The 22974-nt window shown below is 40.2% G+C and overlaps 1 protein-coding gene across 1 annotated transcript in view; it reads right to left on the reverse strand.

Moving 5' to 3' along the window:
- Window positions 1–22974, reverse strand: part of CROCC2 (ciliary rootlet coiled-coil, rootletin family member 2) — a 102045-nt gene that overhangs the window by 51232 nt on the left and 27839 nt on the right. Inside the window, exons 12-22 of the mRNA XM_060767943.2 lie at window positions 22451–22669; window positions 21754–21953; window positions 20304–20486; window positions 17723–17867; window positions 15750–15896; window positions 11679–11909; window positions 9860–10053; window positions 7258–7385; window positions 5401–5570; window positions 3853–4032; window positions 3044–3178 (exon numbers count right to left, since the gene is read on the reverse strand). Of these exons, the coding sequence (XP_060623926.2) occupies window positions 3044–3178; window positions 3853–4032; window positions 5401–5570; window positions 7258–7385; window positions 9860–10053; window positions 11679–11909; window positions 15750–15896; window positions 17723–17867; window positions 20304–20486; window positions 21754–21953; window positions 22451–22669 (1932 nt within the window). The remainder of the gene's footprint in view (window positions 1–3043; window positions 3179–3852; window positions 4033–5400; window positions 5571–7257; window positions 7386–9859; window positions 10054–11678; window positions 11910–15749; window positions 15897–17722; window positions 17868–20303; window positions 20487–21753; window positions 21954–22450; window positions 22670–22974) is intronic.

The following is a 22974-nucleotide window of genomic DNA, read 5'->3' on the forward strand; positions in this document are numbered from 1 at the left end:
TCAGATTTGTTCTGGTGAGGGTTTCTCACCCTTGTTTTGTTGTTTGTTTGCTTTGCCTTAAGAGGCTGTGTCTTGCGAGCTTGTGAACTGATCTCTCCAGAGATATAACAGGGCCCTGGCTAATACTGCCAATGTGGTTTTTATTTAAAAGCAGAACCAAACAATCTTGTATTGGGCTTTCTGAGGGATAAAAAAGAAAGGAAAGAAAAATCCTGTAGTGCATCATGGGAAACATAATGTGGACGGAAGCCAACACAAGTCCAAATTAAGCAGTATGTGGGCCAACAGCGTTCCCTCTGCTATATATCTTCCTCACGGCATCACCGGCATCTACTAATTGCATTGTTTCCTTATTTCCAGAGTTCATCATGCCTTAGCAAAGAGCAAAACAACAAGGTTTATTTGTCCCAATTCCTTCCTTTTGAAAATTTCCAAGCAACAACTGCCATAGCTGGCACCTTTTTAGTAATACTTTTCACTAAAAGACTTATTAAGTATTCAAGAAAGGGAGGGTGCAATTAAGTAAAATAGTTTGCAATCCTTGCTCATGTTCTTTGCATTTTAAAACTATCGCTTTAACTGCTACACTGGGGAACCATAGAGGAAGGGGCTTTTTAAAAGTCACATTTACGGAATACAGTATATGGTTTTGCAGACATTGATGGGCTGTAACTCACAAGAGTCTCCACCAACAAAGCCAAAGATGAAAGATTATGGGAGCTGCAATTTAGCCCAGTTCCGAATTTATAGTTTATTTTTCTGTGCCACTTTCCTGCTCTATCCTATATACATGTATAAGTCTAGAAATTTTAGTCAAAAATCATCTTCAAAAATTATTATTTATTATTTATTTCACATATTTGTACCCTGTCCTTCTCACCCCAAAAGGGAACTCAGGGCGGCCTTACAGCAGGCAGCGATTTGATGCCAATACATATAAATATAAAAATAAACAAATGCAATTAAAACCATACAATTAAACATTATTAAAGCATCAATTAAAATCATGTAATCCTGGGTAGATTTAGCCATGGCTCAATGGGAGTGCTGTGCCTCATCAAAAAGGGAATTATCCCCTTATCTGAGTAGAATGGCAAAAGGTAAGAGCCTAGTCCATCCCAGGAGAACCTAAAAGAAGCACCAACCCCCCTCTATTTTCTCAAAAAATGCATGATTTCTGGATTTGGCCAGGAGCAGCTCGCCCTCTGAGGTGGCTTTGGCACTTTTCCTTCTCCCTGGAATAACCCTTGACCTAACCCACAGTTCAGATCAAAAACCTTAATTTTGGTCCAAAAACTTGCCCTTGACTTATATATGAGGCTGACGTATACATGAGTACATATGTTAATTTGTCCCTTTCTGGAAGCTGCTACTTGACTTATGGAAAAAGATGACAATGTCTAAATCTTATAAGAATCAATCTTCCCTTTTTCTAGCACTAGGACTGATACATTTCTACCTTGTAAGCCACATCGAGTCCTTCGGGAGTTGCTAGTTTAATAATAATAATAATAATAATAATAATAATAATAATAATAATACCTTTCCCTCCCAAAATGATGAAAATTTAGTGTTGATTGCTGATCTTGTAAAATCATGTCTTGTTTGACTTTGAGATAGATCTGAAAAGGCTTTCCATGATGGGGATGGAGGGTTGGCTGGCAAGCAAATACCAGCAACATTAATCACAAGGCTCTCTCCTTGAAAATGGTGTAACAAGAAGAAAGAATACTACAGCTCAGACTATAAGTTTTCTTTGCAAGCAACCTCCTGTAACTGTCTATATATGATGAAGCTTTGCAACTACACACAAGAGGAGATCCTGAATATATTTATACTGTTGAATTAATGCAGTTTGAATTTACTTTAACTGCCATGGCTCAATGCAAAGCAATCCTGAGATTTATAGTATGTTTTTTTTTGTCGTGTCAGGAGCAAGTCGCTTCTGGTGTGAGAGAATTGGCCGTTTGCAAGGACGTTGCCCAGGGGACGCCTGGATGATTTGATGTTTTTATCATCCTTGTGGGAGGCTTCTCTCATGTCCCCGCATGAGGAGCTGGAGCTGATAGAGGGAGCTCATCCGCCTCTCCCCGGATTCGAACCTGCGACCTGTCAGTCTTCAGTCCTGCCGGCACAGGGGTTTAACCCACTGCACCACCAGGGCTCCTATAGTACAGTATGGTGAGGCACCAGCACTCTTTGGTGAAAAAGACTAAAAACTTATAAAACTTACCATGATTCCATAGCATTGAGTAATGGCTGTTAAAAGTCATCTCAAACTGCATTACTTCTAAAGAAGTGGTTCCCAACCTTTTTTTGACCAGGGATCACTTGACCAGGGACCACTTTGACCAAGGACCACTCTCCAACATTAGTACCAAAAGGGTTACAAATCAGTTTTTGGTCAATTTTAGATTCAATTTGGTTATTTGGGGTGCTGATTCAGAAAATTGCATCGGCTAGACCACATCAGCTCCAGTTTCTGATACAGAACATCTACCACCCAGTAGTTGCCATCTGCTCGCCCACAGAAAATCATATTTAATAAGCCTTGGCGCTATAAGAGGGTTTTGTGAGACTAGTTGCTCTTGTTGTAACGGTGTAAGAACTGTGAGGCTACGGACCATATTTTTCTTCTTGCGGACCACTGGTTGAGAACCACTGTTCTAAAGCAATCAATAGCCATCAGAATAAACAGAACAATACAATTATAATCGGAAATTAAAACTGGTTCTTCAGCACGCCTAACAGAATACAAATGTTTTCACTAATTTTCTAAGTAGTCCTTTAAGGACAGAAACTTGCTGGCTTACACTTTGGGGGCTTTCATGAAGTGTGGCGTATATGGAGAGTGAAAAATAGCCCCTCTTCTCTCTCATTGTTATTAAAATGCAAATATATTTTACCATTAAATCTACTTAGCTGCAGAAGCCAGTTCTTTTAACCTCAAATGTGTGAAAAGAAGGCTATGCCACTGCTATACCTGTGAAGTAGAAAACTGTGACATGGCTGACACAGAAAATCTATGAAGGCTGTTGCTCACCTTATCATGCTCTTGGCGGCTCAGAGCTTCCAGTTTCACCCGGTCCACCTCTGACCTGGAAGCAATGAGTTCTTGTTGCAACTCACTGACTTTTTCTAAAAGGAGATTCTTTTCTGCTTCCTTCTGGGATATAGCCTGGCAGAAATGAAATGAGGGAAACCCCCTATACATGTAAACAAGTTTCACACATCCTGCAAAGTTCTAATTTATTCAAAATATATTTAGGATGCTCTAAACAGGTTGAGAATCCCCTATCTGAAATGCTTGGGACTAGAAGTGTTTTAGATTTGAGGGTTCCTCCTCGCCCTCGGATTTGGGAAAACCTGATATGCTTTAGTGTACATAATGAGAACTTGGAGATCAAATCCAAGTCTAAACATGAAATTATATACCTTATATACATAGCCTGAAAGTAATTTTACACACAATATTTTAATACTTTAATGCATGAAAAAAAGTTTGTGTACATTGAACCACCAGAAAGCAAAATGTTACTATCTCAGCCACCAATGTGAACAATTTTGGATTTTGAAGTATTTTGGATCCTGGAATTCCAGACAAGGGATGCTTAACCCATAACAGACCACACAGAGTAAATCACATGTTTAGAGGAGGCTGGCACCTGAACACACACATGTGCAAACATATGTGTATTCAGGTAACTGCCTCCTCTACACAGTCTTCTTCCATTCAGTCCCCTCCAAATGTGTTGGACTACAAATCCCATTACCCATGATGGGAGAGATAGAGACTGGAGGATGAATCTTTGCCCAAATGAATGTCATTCTTTGCTGCCCTCCCCTCCTCACCTTCTGCTTTTCATTCTCTAGTAGAAGAAGGCTTTCATCCCTGCTTTGCTGTAAAGTCAGAATTTCCTCCATGAGTTCTCTCTTCTCAACTTCACATTTGGATACGAGTTCCTCCTTTTCTTGTTCAAGATGATGCACAGCCTCTTCCTTCTCCTCAATAAGTGTCACACGCAGGGTCTCCTAGTGTCAACAGAACAGGGTGTCAAAACAAATACCACAAGGGCGTTAACCCTTCCCTATGCTAGCCAGAGCTAAACAATATATATATTTTTGGCTGGAGTTTGCATGCCCTCCCTTGCCTGCACTAGGCTGCCATGCGTCGAGCACACCTGCTCTCCCCTCCCTGCTTGGAGTCTCAGAAACAGCCCCCCCCCTTGGTTGAGAGACTGGCCAATCACAGCAGAGGAGGTCTTTTAGTGGGATAATTCACTATCGCTAAAAAAGAAGAGAAGGAGAGATTGCCAGCCTTCTCTGCCAAAGGGGTTCCTAAAACCATCAGAAATATATGTTTTCCAATGGTCTTTGGCGACCCCTCTGAAACCCCCTTGCACCCCCCCCCCCCACTGGTCCTGACCCCAGGTTGAGAAACACTTGCTTAGGATGTGTTCTTCCACAGGGGAATTGCGAATATTAATCCATGAACAGCCACAAAGAGTGATACATTCAGTCATTTCTTTCTGTCTTTCTCTCCACTGCAATTGGCTTCTTTTCTTGTTCATACAAATTGAATTAGGCAGAGAGTAAACTTTGTTTCCCAAATGGCCAGCTCATTCCAGAGCAACTGGCTTGTCATCCAAAAGACCAGAGATTGCCCTCTTTCACAAAAAGAGATCTTTGGAGAAAAACTTCATCAGTTTTGGTTTCCTTAAGTAATATCCTGCCTTCCCATATCCCCAACCAACTCATCCCAAATCTTTTACAATCAGTCACTGGTCCAGGGCCTAGAACATAATTTTAGTCAACCCAAATCTCACAACAATACCTTGAATAGATTCCAAAATAATATATCAAGAGAATTCAAGCCATAATGTTGCACAATAGAGAGTAGAATTAATAGTTCATAGTTTATCGCAGTTTTGAGAGTAGGGAACTAGATACAATAGATACAAAACAATTATCAGATTTACACCAGAGAAACGGGATTATTTTTCTGTTGATTTCATTTTGCCCTGACCATAGAAACCTGTATTATAACTGATGGTAGCAATGTATACTCAACGTACCTACAGCATAATAGACAAAATGCCATAGGATGTTATTATCCCCCAGAAGGAATGGGTAGTTTCACAATCCCCATACTTATAGTTCCCATTTAGCATTAGTTGGTCAAAGGACAGCTATAACAGAGTGTATGAGACACATACGAGTTAAGTTAAAGGTTTCAAAGCCCTTTATTGTTACATGGTAGAATTTTATTTGGCTAACAGATGTAACATCTTTTAAATATGAAATGAGGGTCACGGGAGTTAAATTTGTTGCAGTTTCTAGACCCATCAGATAATATATCCATATCCCAAAATGTAACATTTCTAAGTCTGCAACACTGACCTTTTCCTTTCTTAGGAGTTCAAGGTCCTCTTCAAACACCAGCTTCTGCTTCCTGATGGTCAACTGGTAGTCTTGTTCCATTTGAGTTAGCTCCTGCTTCAACATCTCTTTCTCTCTCCTTAATTTGGTTTCCTGGAGCTCAAGCTCATGCTGAACTTTTCCCAGTTCCACTGTGAAAGAAAATGGAACTAATTAAGGGCATATCTAATATAGCCGGAGGCAAACAAATTATTTCAGTAACACAAATGTGCTATTCAGGGAAGCGGCTCTTTCAGTTTCAGTATTGCCATTTTCAACATGGTAGTATAAGGGGTTTTTTTCTTCAAAAGTAGTATTTTTAACCATATGCGTTTGGTTTTATTTATATTGCAAACTATCTTGGGCAACTGCAAAAGCATAAAAAGACAAGACAGAACATACTAACCTTGATAACTATTCATTGTTTGACTTGGTCTATATCTGTATTGCAGAATTATAGCAGTTTGCCACTACATTAATGCTATGGAAATCTGAGTTAGTAGTCTTGTGAGAGTTAGAGAGTTCTAATACCATGTAAGACTATAAATCCTGGAATTATGTAGGATGAACCCATGACAACTAAAGAGGTGTCAAACTGCTATAATTCTGCAGTGTGAGTGATCTTTGATGTGTAATGATGTTACATAGGAGGAAATTGCCCATGAACATTAAATCACCATCCTGGAGGCTTTCAAGTGGCTTAAATATAGGTGTAGATAGGGTGTAGCTCTGGCCCTTTCTACACTGACCATATAATCAGTTTCTGAATGCAGATTATCTGCTTTAAACAGGGTTATATGAGTCTACACTGCCATACAGCTTAGTTGAAAGCATATAATCTGCATTCAGAAACTGGATTATATGCCAGTGTAGATGGGACTTCAGTTAACAACATAGATGGGATCCTTCGCCTTATAGAACAGAAATTTGGGTAGCAGGGACATAATATGGAAATAATAGGGATAGTCTCCTGAGTCACAAGGAGGATAGCATTTCAACACGTTTCACCCAAGTTTCATTCCAACTAACCAAATGGACAATGTAATGCTTGCAGAAGAAAACAAATCATTTTGAGCTTTCCAGAGATCACTTGGAAGATTGTTTCAACTGTGTTGAGGATGATTTTTTAAAAAAATTTCACCAGTTTCTACTTTTCTTATTATCTCCTTTTCTCTCTGTTTTACCATTCACACCTGCTCAGTAAGGGATTTTTGAGACAGTTGCTGTGTATTTTGCTTGTTGTAGGCAAACACACACAGATACACAGTTGTGGGCAAACAAACAGGATCAGCAAGAGCCGAACCCCTTATTTCCCATTTTTTTAAGCTTTAGTGCATTGTTTACTCCAGGCACTTTCCTACCACAAAAGTCTGTGTTTCCATCTCCTTCCTTTACGATGCTCCCAGTGGTAATGCTGCTAAAAAAACTGTCAGAGAATAAGGGGAAAACATTGTATTTTTAAAAGGAGATTCTTTGTCAGAAGCTTTGTTGACTAAGTCTTGTCTGCCCAGCTGGCAATTTTTTTCTTCCATTATCCACACAAAAACAAACAGAAAACCTAGCCAAACAATCTCGAAATCATAGAATCGAGTTGGAAGAGACCACGTGGGTCATTTAGTCTAATCTAGTCCAACCCCATGTTTCAAATTAAAAATGAAAGTTATTTCCAGTGGACAATTCTTTTTAAAAATAAATACTATCTGGGACTTTCAACTGACTTTTGGTATTCCAGCCTGTTAACTAGAGATTTGAATATTCTTTTCTTGTGAACCATCAGCACTTTGAAGCACAGAAGTGTACTGAAGTTCACAATAAGACCCGGCGTTGTGTATACTGCACCTTGGAGGGCCTTCCTGGAAAGGTCAATGCTTCGATTTTCTCCTTCTAGTTGTTCCTTGCGAGACTCCAGCTGTGCTGCCAGTTCTTGTGCCTCAAAAAGGGAGGTTTCCAGGGATTCCTTCTCAACTCTAAAGCACATCAGGAAATAATCAGCGCCAGTCAATTAAGCTGTCAATGACTTGACTCTAGAGGCATCTACAAAACAGTGGTTTTGGAAAGGGAGTGATGTACAACCAGTATATCATCCCCAGAAAGTTTTTTGGCATTGGTGATAACATTCATCACAGAGTCTCTGGCCATAGATCCACCAGAACAGCAATTAGGCATTTAACCTATGAAGAAGCATATCTGCTTGAAGCCTAATACTTTTCTAATCTCATATGCTTCTTGCTTAGCACAGAAATCTTGAGTTGAGCTCTCAGAACATTGTTGCCTGATCAGGTGAGGAAAATTCGGTTTTACACTTAAATGTGGACTTCACAACCTCTGAGGATGCCTGCCATAGTTGCAGGCAAAATGTCAGGAGAGAATGCTTCTAGAACATGGCCATATAGCCCAAAAAAACCTACAACAACCCTGTGGAGCTAATGGTTCAATTATATGCTAGTTCCTGTGTAGCACCTTGCTAGTGGCATGTGCAAGTCTACCTTATGCCTGCTTATGACCTTTTTTATCATTGTGTAGGCTGGTATTCTCTTCTGCCCTCTGTAGCAACCATAGACTTTTCCCATAACACTCATGATTTGGCTATGATGTCCCCCACTCCCCCAAATAGCAATTCTGTGGCTGGTGGAGAGCACAGAGGATTGGAGAAGTTCTGGCTAATGGCCCATAGTCAGATGTAGACAGGTGATATAATCTACTGAGACCTTGGCAGGTTTTGGTGGAAGACATTACAAGCATGCATTTGGCTATGTGGCAGAACCAGACACGTCTTTGAATCCCCTCACACTCTTCACCAGCTAAGGAATGGCTATTACAAGGGAGGTTATCACAGCAAAACAATGAGTCCTTGGGGTGGGAAACAGAGAGCTGTAGTATTGTTCCACCTGCAGAACTCTTATACCACAGCGGGCAATGTAGGCGCCTCAACAACCTCTTCTTCAGCTTAACCTATTACATAGGGGTGTTGTGAGGTTATATTAGATTATATTAGTGAAAGGAAAAGTTATAATAGGATGAGCCAATTCAGAAGGACCTGGGAGGCAAAATGGAAGGGTCTCATTTCCAGAATAATGGGGAAAGATAGCTATAAGGAGTTAAATAAGACTATCCTCATGATTGAACAACTGTAATAAGTATAGTAAGAGTAGTAAAATGTTCCTGGGCGGGGGCAGGGGTGGGGGAGATGGGGATGTGGTGGTGGTGGGATTGGGGAAAAATACTTATATTTTGACTGCTGGATTTTGAAGTGTGTATGTTTCTATGTATGTATGTATATATATATAGAGTAATTTTTAAAAGGTTAAAATGAAGAGGTGAGGAACCAAGAAAACAATGTATATTTAAAAATGAAATAGATTGATGGGTGGGTGAATAGACAGACTGATAGGATCTAGTGGTTTTAAGTTATAGGAAGGTAGATTAAACTTTAGATGAAACTTTTTTGATCATAAGTGTTGTTTAGGAATGGAACCAAATGCTTAGGGAGGATAGTGAATCTCTTCCTCTGGACATCTGCAAAAAGAAGCTGGACAGCTATCCACTGAGAATACTCCTCTTAGATTTCCTGCACTGAGCAGGGAGTTGGATTTGATGGCCCAAGAGGGCCCTTCTAACTCTGTGGTTCTATTATTACGACTAGTGCAGGCAACTGTAACAAAGTTCATAAGCTAATTGAAGAAGATGTCCAGCAGATCTTCTGAGCTGAAACTGTGGTGCAGCAGCAAGCTTAAAGGGGCAATTAGGTGGGCTTCGGAGAAACACAGTCTACCTCAAATTGAAGCAGAAGAACATTCAGGAAAAAAAGTTATCTCATTTAGGACAGGAAACATAACAAGGTTATTATTTACCCCCTGCCTTTTTTCTCCATGGAAAAAATGTGAGTCTTTCTTTAAAGTGTCTCCTCATGTGACAAGCTGAACTCCAGTTAAATGTAACCCAGGGTGCAATTAAATGTAAATCTAGTCACAACAGGGGCACACGCACAAGAGATTTTTCATAAAACAACTGCACATTCAAATCAGCACACTCTTTCCCCCGTCATTAATTTATCCAAGGAAGAGAACTGAACGAAGCCATTTACAGATCTGTTGTCTCATTCAATGTATTAAAAAGGGCCCATGCCATTTGCCTCCCTACTTTCCAGATTCTCCTGGTTGTCACTTGATATGTTGTCTGCAGGGCCATGTATCAAAACAAGTATTGAGCAAGACTTATTAAGCAAGGATGGAGCAAGGCCAACCCAATAAATATAACATGACTTCACTTCATGCCACTCCTCTCATAATTGACATTGTCCTTAAGTTAATTACAGAGCTTTTACAGACTATAATGCTGGGAATTAATCCCAACCCCTGAAAAAACCCATTTCCAATATCTGATTAAAATATAAACTGATCTCCAGGGAGCTACCACTTGTTTTACAAGAGATGGGCTTTACCTGAGATTATCTGTCTCCTCGGACAACAATTTCCTGTGTCTTTCCAGAGCAGTGAGCTCTACAGACAGCTGGGCCTTTTCCTTAGCCATCTCTTCTTTCTCCTGTAGCACACGGAGTAAGGACTCGGCTTGCATCTCCATCTCTCTACGACTTTGAGTTAACTGTTCACCTACAGTTTGCTTTTGGCTGTTCAGCTGGAACAGACCAGAGGGATATGAGAGAAAGAAAGGTATTAGGAGTAGGAAATACACTTGAATGCATGTTCTAGTATCCTGGCTGAATAGGCCTACAGATAATCAATCTTGAAAGCAGAAATACCGCAGAGTCATGCCACTTTCCCAGTTGCATCAGTTAGGCAGTTTTGGAAGTTTGCAGAGAGGGCCATTTAGTTGATCTCCTTCTACTGGAGTATATTAAGTGCACACAATTAAAGGGATTTATTTTCACAATTAACCATTATTCCTGCTGTTATATAGAATCATAGAATCATAGAATCAAAGAGTTGGAAGAGACCTCATGGGTCATCCAGTCCAACCCCCTGCCAAGAAGCAGGAATATTGCATTCAAATCACCCCTGACAGATGGCCATCCAGCCTCTGTTTAAAAGCTTCCAAAGAAGGAGCCTCCACCACACTCCGGGGAAGAGAGTTCCACTGCTGAATGGCTCTCACAGTCAGGAAGTTCTTCCTCGTGTTCAGATGGAATCTCCTCTCTTGTAGTTTGAAGCCATTGTTCCGCGTCCTAGTCTCCAAGGAAGCAGAAAACAAGCTTGCTCCCTCCTCCCTGTGGCTTCCTCTCACATATTTATACATGGCTATCATATCTCCTCTCATCCTTCTCTTCTTCAAGCTAAACATACCCAGCTCCTTAAGCCGCTCCTCATAGGGCTTGTTCCTTATATGCCTTCCTTCAAGTAATTTCTGACTTCTAGTGACACTAAGACATGGGGGTTTTGTCTTAGTGGGTTTTTGTGGCCAACTGATGAAACTAGAATCCTAGTTCAATGCTCAAATTACTACACTATACTAGTTGCCTTTAATTAACATACTTAAATGCAATAGAAGTAGAGCACATATTTTATCACTATTGTGATTACAGTAAATTGGCAATTGCTAAAAAAATTGTATAATGTTATTTGTATTTATATATACTTCACTTTGTCTCTCTCGAAGAAAACTCAAAAAGGCTTAATGTAAAAGCATCAGCATACAATTTGAAATGTACAAATATGCAAACCTTAAAACATGATTAAATATAATCAGTATTTTTTAAAAATCCCAGTTAACTCACTTAAAAAAAAAGTTCCACAAAATTTTAAAAACAGAGTACAAATCTAACTGGAGTCCACATAATTTCAGTCTGATTGAAACCTTGGAGTCAAAATAACAGTGCAATGGCACATTAAAGATGATTTGATTATTTGCAGATTAATATCTTCTCTCTAGGAATCTCTAGTTTCTTTAGCATGATTCTATGGTCAACATCTGATGTTATCCATAGAGTTGTACTGGAAGGCATCAAGATTTCTAGAGGAAACACTTCTCTAAGAATTTGCAGGTCCTCCGGTGCAACTCTATGGTCAGTTTCCGGTGGAGGTGGATTATAGAGTTGCAGGATCTGGAGATTTCTAGAGAATTCTATCAGGTTAAAAAGTGAGTTTTTAATTTACAATTTTTTCCATTTTTGCAAGGGTCTTGAATTCAGTTCTACTGGACAGCTACACACAGGCAGAGTGGCACACAAGGAGAACTAAACTGTTTCTAGTTAACTCTGCAGTGATTAAATGGCCCTGGGTGCTCTGCAGATGCCCTTCAGATACCTGCATTATTTGGTCCTGTAGCTGGACCTTTTCCCTGTGCAGTAAGGCCATTTCTTCTTCCAGTCTCTCCTGCTTCACTTCTGAGGTCTGGCACCTTTGCTCTAGCCCTTGCTTCTCTGCCCTTGTGTGTAGCAACTCCTGCTCCAAATGTGAAAGCTGTTCACGCCAAACAGCTTGCTCTTGTTCCAGCTCCCGCTTCTTGCTTAGCAACCTGTTCTTTTCCTCTTCAAGCTGCACAACAAGTGGATATGTGAGTTACATTTCAGAAGCAGGTTAGAAGAAAAGGTCCAACAAGAATACAGGTTGACCTGGAACATCGTTTCATCAGAAGGGGACTGTATCATTAAACCAGAGTTTCTCAAACTGTGTTCCTTCAGGTGTTTTGGACTTCAGCTCCCACAATTCGTAAATTGGCTGGGATTTCTGGGAGCAGAAGTCCAAAACACCTGAAGGAAAACAGTTTGAGAAACACTGTGTTAAACTGTTTCACCAGCAGGGGTGGGCAAAAGATGGTCTGTGTGTGTTTCTAAGGATTTCCACAATTTATTCTTCTTTATTTCATTTTTTACTAAAAATGCCCCCCCCCCACCCTCTAACGGGTTTGAATGAATAATTTCACCATGTCACCCCTACCAACCTTCCCTTTCACATTGCACAGATACAACACTACATTTCACTTTAACTGCAATGACTTCATTCCATTGAATCATGGGCTTGCATTTGGTGAGGCATTAAAAGTTTCTGACTGAAATTTCTACGTACTCTTCCATAAACTGCAGAATCCTAGATAACACAGAATGCAGGTGCAGCAGTTAAAATGGAATATAGCACTATAAGTGCGTGGTGTAAAACAGACCAATTTCCAAATGATAAAATCTTTTTTCAAAACCAGATATAGTTCTTTTATTTCCTAGTTCACTGAAGCATTCTCCTTGGACTAAAACAGATTTGAAGGAAGCAAAACATGGCAAAACCACTCTTCATTCATCCTAGAGCAGTGATTTCCAACCTGTGGATCGAGGGTCACTGGTGGTCCGCGAGACCTAAAATAAAGTCTATGTCTCTAGATTATTAAATATGGCTTTCTATGGGTGAGCAGATGGTGACTCCTAGATGGCATATGTTCTGTATCAAAAATTAAAGCTGATGTGGTCTATCCAATGCAATTTTCAGAATCAGCACCCCAAATAACCAAACCAAATCTAATGTTAACCAAAACCTGATTCATCATCCTTTTGGTACTAATGTTGGAGAGTGGTCCCTGGTCAAAGTGTTCCCTGGTCAAACTGGTCCCTGGTCAAAAAAGGGTTGGGAGCCACGGTACTGGAGAGTATAGTGAGGCATTTTGAATTTAAAATGGGACGGGGAGAAGGGTTTCATTCTGTTTAACCGTTCCAAATTGGCAAAGATAGTATCGATTAATCTTGCTGTCCCTCTTTTCAGCTCCCTTCGAAATGCTCCAATTCCTCTTTTCTCCTCCCACTTCCTTCCTTTGTGATCAGTTTACTTCAACTGCTGAAAACTTAGTTTAAAGTGTAGAGTTACTGTGTACTCAGTTAACCTAACAAATAGAGTGAGAGGAGGGAATGGAATTTTGCCCTTCCCAATAACTTGGTTAAAAGTAACTTGCTGCAGCTTGTCTGTTCTTCCTCCTAGTTTGTCTGGTCCTACTCATTAATACGTTTTGCTATCTTGACCATACTCTGATGCTGCTTGGCTATGCATGCTATGGATTTTCTCTGTAAAACATTGTAGGGTAAGGTGTTTGTTTGTATGTTTGTATGTTGGATGTAGACCTCTGAAGAAGTACCTGTGGCGTCCAGACCTCAGATAACTGCTCACTGCTGCCTTTCAACCTGAGCTCATAATTCTCTTTGAACCGAACCTGTCTCATTATTCATTGGAGTATTAATTATTACAGAATATGGGGACACATGTAGCCTTTGCATTTGTGTCAAAACCCCAATTAGCCTGTCTGATTTATCTTTCATGTGTGAAACTTAAAGGCTGTGAACTGCAGGTTAGAGTCCTCTTTGGTCATTTTTCTTTTAATCCTCTAAGGGCCAAGCTAGCCATGCTGCTCCTGGTATAAATGCAATTAATATTGGCCATTTTTTAAAAAGTACATAATGTTGAGAAGGGAGAAGCAACAGCAATAGAACATTCCCCCATGAAAATTCTCCCCAGAGTGATCAATTGCAGGTAAAGAGTGACAGCTTCAGAAAAAGGAACATGTCATTTGGACCACATGGCTAGAAGGAAGAATTACACACGTTATCTCCACTTGCTGTACCCCTGATAATGAGGGGGAGCTTGGGCAGGGAGGGAGCTGCTATGTACATTATGGGGAAAATGCCTGTTAATTTCATTAAAATGTCTGTACATTATGGGAAAAATGCCTGTTAATTTAGTTAATATCACTACTACTTTGATCCTAATGCCCTGTCATCAATTCACATTTTGCCTCCCTGTGTTATGAAAGAAGACATCTCTTTGCATAAGTACTTTAGTTGAGATCTTTACACTTGGAGTCAAGTTGTTGATTTCTATCACTTTGGTGTGTTTTTTTTGTATCATTTGCAATTGAGTGTTACTGTAAGTCAGAGCTATGTGGTTTTTGTAGAACATTTTGCTTTGCTCCCCTGCTTGAAGCAATGTTGATTCCAGGAGAAAAAAATGGTTGTCTATGCTTCCAAAACCTAGCAGATGCTTCACTAAGTGCATAAGAAGCCACCATGGCCTCATCTACACTACCATATGATGCAGTTTCATAATGCAAGTGAACTGCATTATATGGCAGTGAAGACTCATGTAATGCAATTCAATGCAGTTCAACTGTATTATGAAACTGTATTATATGGCAGTGTAGATGGGGCCCATGATAACAAGACTGTGGTGAATTTTCCCATGGGCTCTGCAGACAGCTTAAAAGCTTCCATTAGGCAGCAATACGATGCTTGAAATCTTCCGGAAGTTGTAAATGCTGTTGGCATAAACTGTGGAGCGTGTGAGCTCTGCAAGAGCCTCCCCCATTTCAGGCCTCACTGCAAGTTACAAGCTCTTAGTGGTTACAAGCCCTGCAGGGATGGTGCTCATGAGGCTGAAAGCTTTCTGGCACACCATGGCTCTTTAAACCTCCAAAACAAAGTGTGCATTTTGGCAGCCAGCAAAATCATGGAAGAGAGCAGTGCTTGCTTTATAGGATTGACATTCAAGGACTGGCAGGCAAACTAAGATGCAAGGAAAGCTTTGCCAGAACATGGCTACCAAGATCCTAGAAGAAAGACAAAACACATTTGATGGCACTCATAAAAACTCTGTTTAGTTTGTCATGATGGAAATTGTTGATTCACTCATGTGTCTCTTGCTATTATTGCCACATGGTGCATGGATGTGATGCGAACGGAATCCACGTTACCAGATGATGGAGAGTTCATTTTCACCAGTACCCAGGTTGTCTGATGAAAATCCTCCTACCTATTTGACTCATCCTGCAAAGAGGCCAGGTATTCGGTTGGAGATATCATACACAGGGATACCTCACTTAACAAAGCTTCTGACAAAAACAGTTCCTTTTAATAGTGTTTTTAAAATAGATTTTCAATAGTGGATTGCAGCAGTGGTTTATGCAATAAACAATGAAAGAAAGCCTGATGTGAGAAAGAATGGGATTGTACTCTATGTGATACTACTGTAGTTGTGTGTGCAGAGGTATAATTGGCACACTAAACAGCTGCCTACATATGTTTTTGTTTACTTATCCAAGGCCGACATGACTTGGTTGTTTAACTTCATATGTGTATGTTAGTTTTGAATAAAAATGGGTGAAGATTAAATGGGCTAAAATGGGTTAATCATAAGGAATACATTACCTTTAGTATCCAGTTTGACCTTAAGGATCACCACAGGGAGAGTTAGTAACAGTTTCCTATCATCTACCATCTGCTAGACCCCCCGCCCCCCCACAAGGTCATCTCTGCCTAGGCAGAAGCTTAAACACGTTGCTTGACTACACTCATACAGATTCTGTTACAGCATAGCTGGACCAGTTTATCTTACGGGTTCTTTTACCTGTAGGATTATGTGATTGAGGTTCACTTTGTCATGAGCCAAGCCTTCATTCAGAGCTCCCATTGTGGCCAGTGAATCCCTCAGCTCAGCATCTTCTGATTTCATCTTGTGTATGGAGAGCTCAAGCTCAGCATTGGTGGCTTCAGTCTGAAGGAGAGAATGGAAGCATTTTAACATGTGATATTTCTAATATTAAGGTCAAATCTTTTCATTGTGGCTATTCAAATAGTTGTTAGGTTAGGAAAATTTTTTACAAAGTTCCTCTATTCATGTTCTGTTCTTCATAGGAAAGCCTGCATGTGTTGATGGAGAATTCTGCCATCTTCCATGCATCCTCCTGCTTCTCTCCCAGTCTTCCTATTCTTGACTGGTTCACTTCTTTTCTCCTCTGAGGAACAGCCTCAAAACAGAAGCTGAATCAATGTAACAGAGTCAGGAAAACAGATAAAAGTCAACTTTCCCCAAGTATTTCATAAATCTATGCTTGTGAGCCTTTTACCAGGTTGCTCATATGAACTAAGCTTGGAAAAGCTAGTTTGAATGACGAGACCTAGCATTTCCCATCCAGCAGAGGCAGTAGCCATGCTGGCTGGTGGACCTTAATATTTGTAGCTCAAAATAAAACTTTTCCTAGTTCTATAGAGGGTTGACTGAAATATTTCATGAATAAAACTATCTACTCGTCCATCTGTTTTGGGTTTAATGGTAGGTCAGCACCAATATTTTAGTTCCAAGCAACAAGAAAGGGAAGGGGAAATTTCCTTAGCCTTCAGCGTCATTATGCCCTAAGGAAATATTCTGTGAGGAAAATGTCATTTTTCCCCGTGGGTAATTTTATGCTGGCCAAAGTGTGGGTGGCAAAGAGATCTGCTACTCACTTCAGCTGAGCCAGTCTGAGTGGTTTTCACGGGAGTGTTTTACCAAAACAGTTACTCATCCAGGGCCTGCCCTAACACCCTATTGGATCATGGCCTTGGTGGGCATGTTATTTCTGAGAAAAGAGATTAAACATAGCACACATAGCTTACTGTTTTGAAATATCAAGGCCTGATGATGTGATGGCATGCAACAGCACCTCACCCATAGTTCTGCTTTCCTCTTTAATTACATACATAAGAGCATAAAACTGTTAGAAATGAAATTTGGTTCTTCTGTTTGATTGTCAGCCTGGCTAAGAAACCCAAACTATGGCCTCCCTGGTTGTTTCGGGGATTCACTGCCTGAATTGAAACTACTTCTGGTCAGCATGGTTTATTAGCAGCTAAGATTTTATATTCCACACCAACACTGGGAGTCTGACCTTGAGGAAATGAAATATTCAGTGACATTTTCCAGTGGAGAAAGGCACTATGTGTTTCCCAACTAGCAGGATTTTGCAATAAAGTGCAGTGCCTAAAGTTTTGGGTGAGGTGATTTTCCAAGACATTTAGCTCCCATAAAACCCTGCAAATCTAGAAACCAGTTCCTTATGAGCTCTTGGTCTTCACTTAGTCTCTCAAGTCATTAGGAACCAGCATAGTATTAGTAGTAAAGCTGAGCAGAGCAAAAATTGGTTAGATAAAAAGAACGCTGTAGACTTAATGTAAGTTGAAACCACTTTAACTGCCGTGGCTCAATGCTATGGAATTCTGGGATTTATAATATGGTGAAGTACCAACTCCATTTGACAGAAGAGACTAAAGGCCTTGTAAAACTACAAATCTCATGATTCTGTGTCATGAAAGTTAAAGTAGTTTCAAGTTACATTAATTCTACAATGTAGATGCATGCTGAGATACTACAACACAATAATTCTAGGGTTTTCTTTCAGTATGAAAGTTTGTTCTGCAAGAAGGGCAAATCAATATCATCATGATGACGTGAGAGAAGCAAGAAGTGAGCAAAAAAGAATGTGGGCAGGTACCCATCACCAGCTCAAGAGAAAGGAGCAAAGTTCTTTGGTATACAGTGACCACATAATTAGCCACCCTTACTTTGGAAAGCGCTCTACTCAAGCCTTCCTTAGCACTCTCCAGGACATCCTTCTCTAGCATGGACTGGTTCAGAGATTCCTTGATGGTTACCAGCTCCTTCTTCAGGGATGACATTCTTTCTTCTAGCTGCTCCACATACCTTTGCCTGAGCAAGAAGAAAATGTATAAACCTGCTTTACATCTCAATCCATGCTAACTCCCATTCTAGCACTAGTGTGACTTATTTTTGATCTGCTTTGGCATCACTGGTGGCAATATATTTCTTTTCAACCAGTTCAGTACTTGAAAGAGGAATCATGTAGTTCCCCACCCCGGAATGAGTTTGGCTTAGGGAATATAGTTGTCTTACATTCTCAGTGCATCTGCATTCATTTTTGCCTCCACAACTATTGCCTTCTTGTCTTGTATCAATGAAACCACCATCACCACAAGCATTGATTACCCCACACTTGAGCACCCAGTCTTGAAAAGTTGAATTTTGGACAACATTTCCCAACCCCCAAGCATCATACAGCCAGATATTGCCTAAGTGAAAAATTTCAAAGCCTGTACCAAGTTGCCCAATGATCAAGTTTGATGGGAACTTTTGGTTATAACATCTAAGACAGTGGTTCCCAACCTTTTTTTGACCAGGGACCAGTTGACCAGGGACCATTCTCCAACATTAGTACCAAAAGGATTACAAATCATTTTTAGTCAACTTTAGATTCGTTTGGTTATTTGGAATGCTTTTTCAGAAAATTGCATTGGATAGACCACATCAGCTCTAGTTTCTGATACAGAACTTATCCGCTCCAGTAGTTGCCATCTGCTTACTCACAAAAAAACCCATATGTAATAATCTAGAATCGATGTGGTAGTAGTAATCTTTTGTGGGTAGTCAGCCTCTCCCCTCCCAACATCCCAGTTGCCTTGGCACTATAAGAGGATTTCGTGAGACCATTTGCTCTTGTTGCTGTGTGGTATTGAGACAATGGTGTAGTAATGGTGAGGCTGCAGACCATATTTTCGTTCTTGCAGACCACTGGTGGTCCATGGACTATAGGTTGGGAACCATTGATCTAAAGGTTTGGGTGTGGGAGAGAGGAGTTCACAATGCCCATGATCCTCAAACCAGCACTAAAACTATTTATATGAATTAGAAGCAAAATCCTGCTATCTTCATATGCATTGAGCAACTGGGAATTCAGTATGAATCATGAACCTGGGACTTTGCAGGCTTGGAGGACCACAGCTCTTACCAAGTTTTTATTATTTCTCCTGCTGTCAGTGCTCTGAGTTGCCTGAGATCCCTGCTAGTGCTGTATCCTTTTCCTTCAGATGTTCAATATTAGGAGAGCTCCCATTCAACCCAAACTGTTTCACAAACTTACCTCCAAAACGATGCATCAATTGGTCATTCTATTTAGGAGAGTTGAGAATTGTCATTCAAACATGCCTAGAGTGTCCACATTGATAAAAGCAGCATAGGTCCGAATGGGCCCATTTTGAATAGCACAGAGGTGCTATGGCAATTTGGCAATGCCTTCTAAAGACTTTAGAGTTTTCTGTATGAAATAAAGTTGTATTCATCACAGCTTGCTTGCCCTTTCCAACACTGCAGCAACTTCAATCTCAGTTACTCCGCTATCCCTCTCTTCTTATTATGTGCCTTCAGGTCATTTCTGATTTAGGGTGACTTTAATGGGGTTTTGTTAAAAAATATTTGATTTGTTCTTGCTTTCTTCTGAAGTTTTGAGGGAGTGACTGCACAAGGTCACCCAGTGGGTTACCATGGCCCAGTGGGGATTTAAATCATGGTCTCCAGAGTTGTAGTCCAATGCTCAAACCATTACACCACACTGGCTTCACATCATCTTCTTGATAACTGACAATTTTGCATTTAACCTAGCATATGGTGTGGATGAATCTTAGTAAGTTCTTATTTTTAGCCAAAAGAATTTGCCCATAATAATATGCAATTAATATGAAATGTATTTCTTTTGTAACTAGAAAAATCTAGTACTCTTAATTATAGATCCAGTGATCTATGGTTTTGATTTCCAATGGAAAATTGTCTTTTCTTCCCCACAGTATATTCATTTCCTAATTTAAAGAACATAGTACGTGTTGTGATACATGGGTTAACTCTTCATTTTGAAGTATTTCCACCAAGTCTATGTGAACACACCCAATCTTGAGTGCTTTTGGAAGCAAAGAAGAGTTGGTTTTGTTTAGTACATGGATAGGCTCTCCATGAGAGAATATGAGAAATCTCCAGGAAGGGCCAAGAAAGAAACCCTAGGGAGCTTCTGCCAGTTAACGTTGTCAATAATTGGTTGGATTGGGGGGTGGCCAAAATGCTGCCCTCCAGATGTTGGTAGACTGCCATTCCCAGCATAGTCAATGTTATGATGTATTCAGTGTTCTTAAGTAGCGATGACTTTACTTTAACTAAGGGGAATATTGCTTAAGACCTTCTGTATCCCTGAGTGTATGATTTTGGTAAAGACTTATGACATTCTCTTAGCACCAGCATTAAAGCAAAGAGTAATACTGCCCTGTGCATCTTAATACTAGAGGCACAACTGTAGCACCTCACCCTCGCTCAAGTTGCTTCCTTGTTCTCTCCCATTCTTTAATTACATCTTCCTTCTGCTCTTCCAGGGCTTTTCGCTGTCTTTGCAGCTCTCCATTCACAGTTTTCAGCCGCTCCATGTCCAGATGGGAGGAATCAAACTGCTGCGTCATGCTTTCCATTTCCATCTCCAAGGCCTCCTTCTCTCTGAGGAAATTAAGAAAGAAAAAATCCAACACTGGGCAGCCATGAACCAAGATAACACAGCCCAAAAGAGAGGCCTTGGACTCTCAGGTGAAAGAATAAGCTCTGCTTCCTATATATATCTTCAAAGCATATCTGCCTACCATTTCTTTTTGGCAAAGCCAAGTTTGTGGGGTGTGATGAGAGTGGGGGATTGCTCTCAGGAAGTTACTGATCAGACCGCAGTTATGATAACAAATCTCTGTAGCCTGTTGTGTGCCTTTAATAAATTTCTGGCTTATGAAAACCCTAAAACAAACCTATCATGGGTTTTTTCTGGACATAATTAGTTCAGAACTTTGTCATTGCATTTCTCTGAGGCTGAGAGCGTGTGAATTGTCCAAGTTCACCCAGTTACTTTCATAGTTTAATGAGGCTTCAGAATCCTTCCAGACAGGCCCTTTATGTCAGGATATAATCCCAGGTTTTCTGCTTTAAACTGGGTTATATGAGTCCTCACTGTCAGATAATCTGGGATAAATGGTAAACCTGGGATCAGATCCTGGGATAAAGGGCCCGTCTGGAAGGGCCCTCAAACTCTGGTCTCCAGAGTCATTGTTCAATGCTGACACAAGCAAAGATGACTACCAGACCTAGGAGCCATTTCATGCCACACAACCACTGTTCTAGGACAAAGCAATTACATATATGTTGATATATGCTTTAAAAAAACACTTTTGAGGAGAACCACTTGGTAATCTTTGACAGCAATGAATCCCAATGTTGAACCATTATTTTAATAATGCCTTTTCATTGTTCTGGCTGAGGGTCACAAATGAAAGTTGTGCAAAGGAGTAGAATAGCACCTGAATGGAACACTCCTTTATTTTAACATGAAAACTAGATTGAGCAATATTTTTAATCCATTCATCATCCAGTTCCAAATAGGCTAATTACATTGGTGCCACTGGGAAGTCAAAGAAACACAGAACACTCTTTAAATCAGTCAAATATTCCATGGACCCTTCCTACTCTAAAAGGGCACCCAAAGTACCAGACAGACATCTTTCTCAGTCCTGGGAGGGAACCTGTGATTTTCCTCCCACTTCTGAGTGAGGTGAAGGGATATGAAAAACGAAGAAGGTTTTCAGCTACTAATATATCACTACAGAGGGAGGTGCTTTCTTTTCTGAAATACATAGTTCTGTACTTCACTCAGAAGGTTAAGAAAGAGCATGCCACTTGAGATAAATCACAGACTTGGAGCCTGCCTCTCTCTTTCTGCTCTCACCTTCCTAGAGCTTCCACTGAGGTTTTCCAGCGTTGTAACTCCCGTCTGCAATCTTCCACTGTCCTGGTCAGCAATTCATGTTCCTGAATCTGTTCCTGCAGCTGCTGTTTTGTGGCTTTTGTCTCCTGCTGGCATTCAGAGAGCTGCTTTTTGACAGATCCCAGAGCATCCCGGCAAGACTCCAGCTGCATATTCAACTCCTGTTCACAAAAAGAGGGAGTCTCTTTCAATATCATACAACATGATATATAGTCTATAGTTCTTACAGTCTAATGTGCAAATTGCCCCCAGTTTTATTTACATTTTTTTCTGTCTTTTTGAACACTGATAGGTGTTACATTTCAAAAGCTAGGGCAAAACTACAGTAAGAAATCCATTTATGGCAATCAAAGCAGTTTCAAAATTCTTATGCTTTACTGCAATCAATTTTGTAACTGAATCTGCTTATAATATTATACACATTCTAAATAGGTTTTGGATATATGAACCAGCCAACTTTATTGTTCTGTATCTGTTGGGGTTTGATTCCAAGACCAATTACAAATACCCAAATACCCATTATACAAATTGGTGTAGTCAAATGGTATCTCTTTTGGCAAAATCAAAGTTTGTTTTTTGGATTCCCCCCACCTCAAAATACAAACATTACAAGCATTTAACATTAAAAATACTATAAGTGAAAAGCAGTGTATCCAACCTGTTCCTGCTGTTGTGATCTCTGGAAAGCAGCCTGCACAGCTTCCAGTGCTCTGTTCAGACGTGATGGTGAATGTGTCCGCCGGGATGGTGAACTTCGGCGGTGGCGAGGGGAGCTAGACCGCAGTGGAGAAGTGTGCCATAGGATGTCTTCCTCAGATGCTGCTTGGGTGCTTTCCATGGGGACTAATCCTGTGCTCTTTGATTCTAAGAGAACCAACTAGAAGAAAAGGAGAAAATCAAATCTTCATCAATCCATTCCCAAATTATTGTAAGCACTCTGCTACATTATGAAGTCATTCCCAGTCCAGAAAATGCAAACATCTTCCCCAATTAATTATGATACCAATTTGAAATGGAAAAAAAACATTAATGTAAAAATACCTTCCTTTATAGCAATATTTAATGGTTGTAATAATGAATATTAGAATCAGTATTACAAGGACAAAGTTGTGCAGTTCTGCCATAGGATCACACTGGAGGTTGTACTGTTGTACTGTATTTAAATGCTATGTTACAGTCAAT

This window comes from Anolis sagrei, chromosome 3 (assembly GCF_037176765.1).
Source record: "Anolis sagrei isolate rAnoSag1 chromosome 3, rAnoSag1.mat, whole genome shotgun sequence".
NCBI classification, from domain to species: Eukaryota; Metazoa; Chordata; class Lepidosauria; order Squamata; family Dactyloidae; genus Anolis; species Anolis sagrei.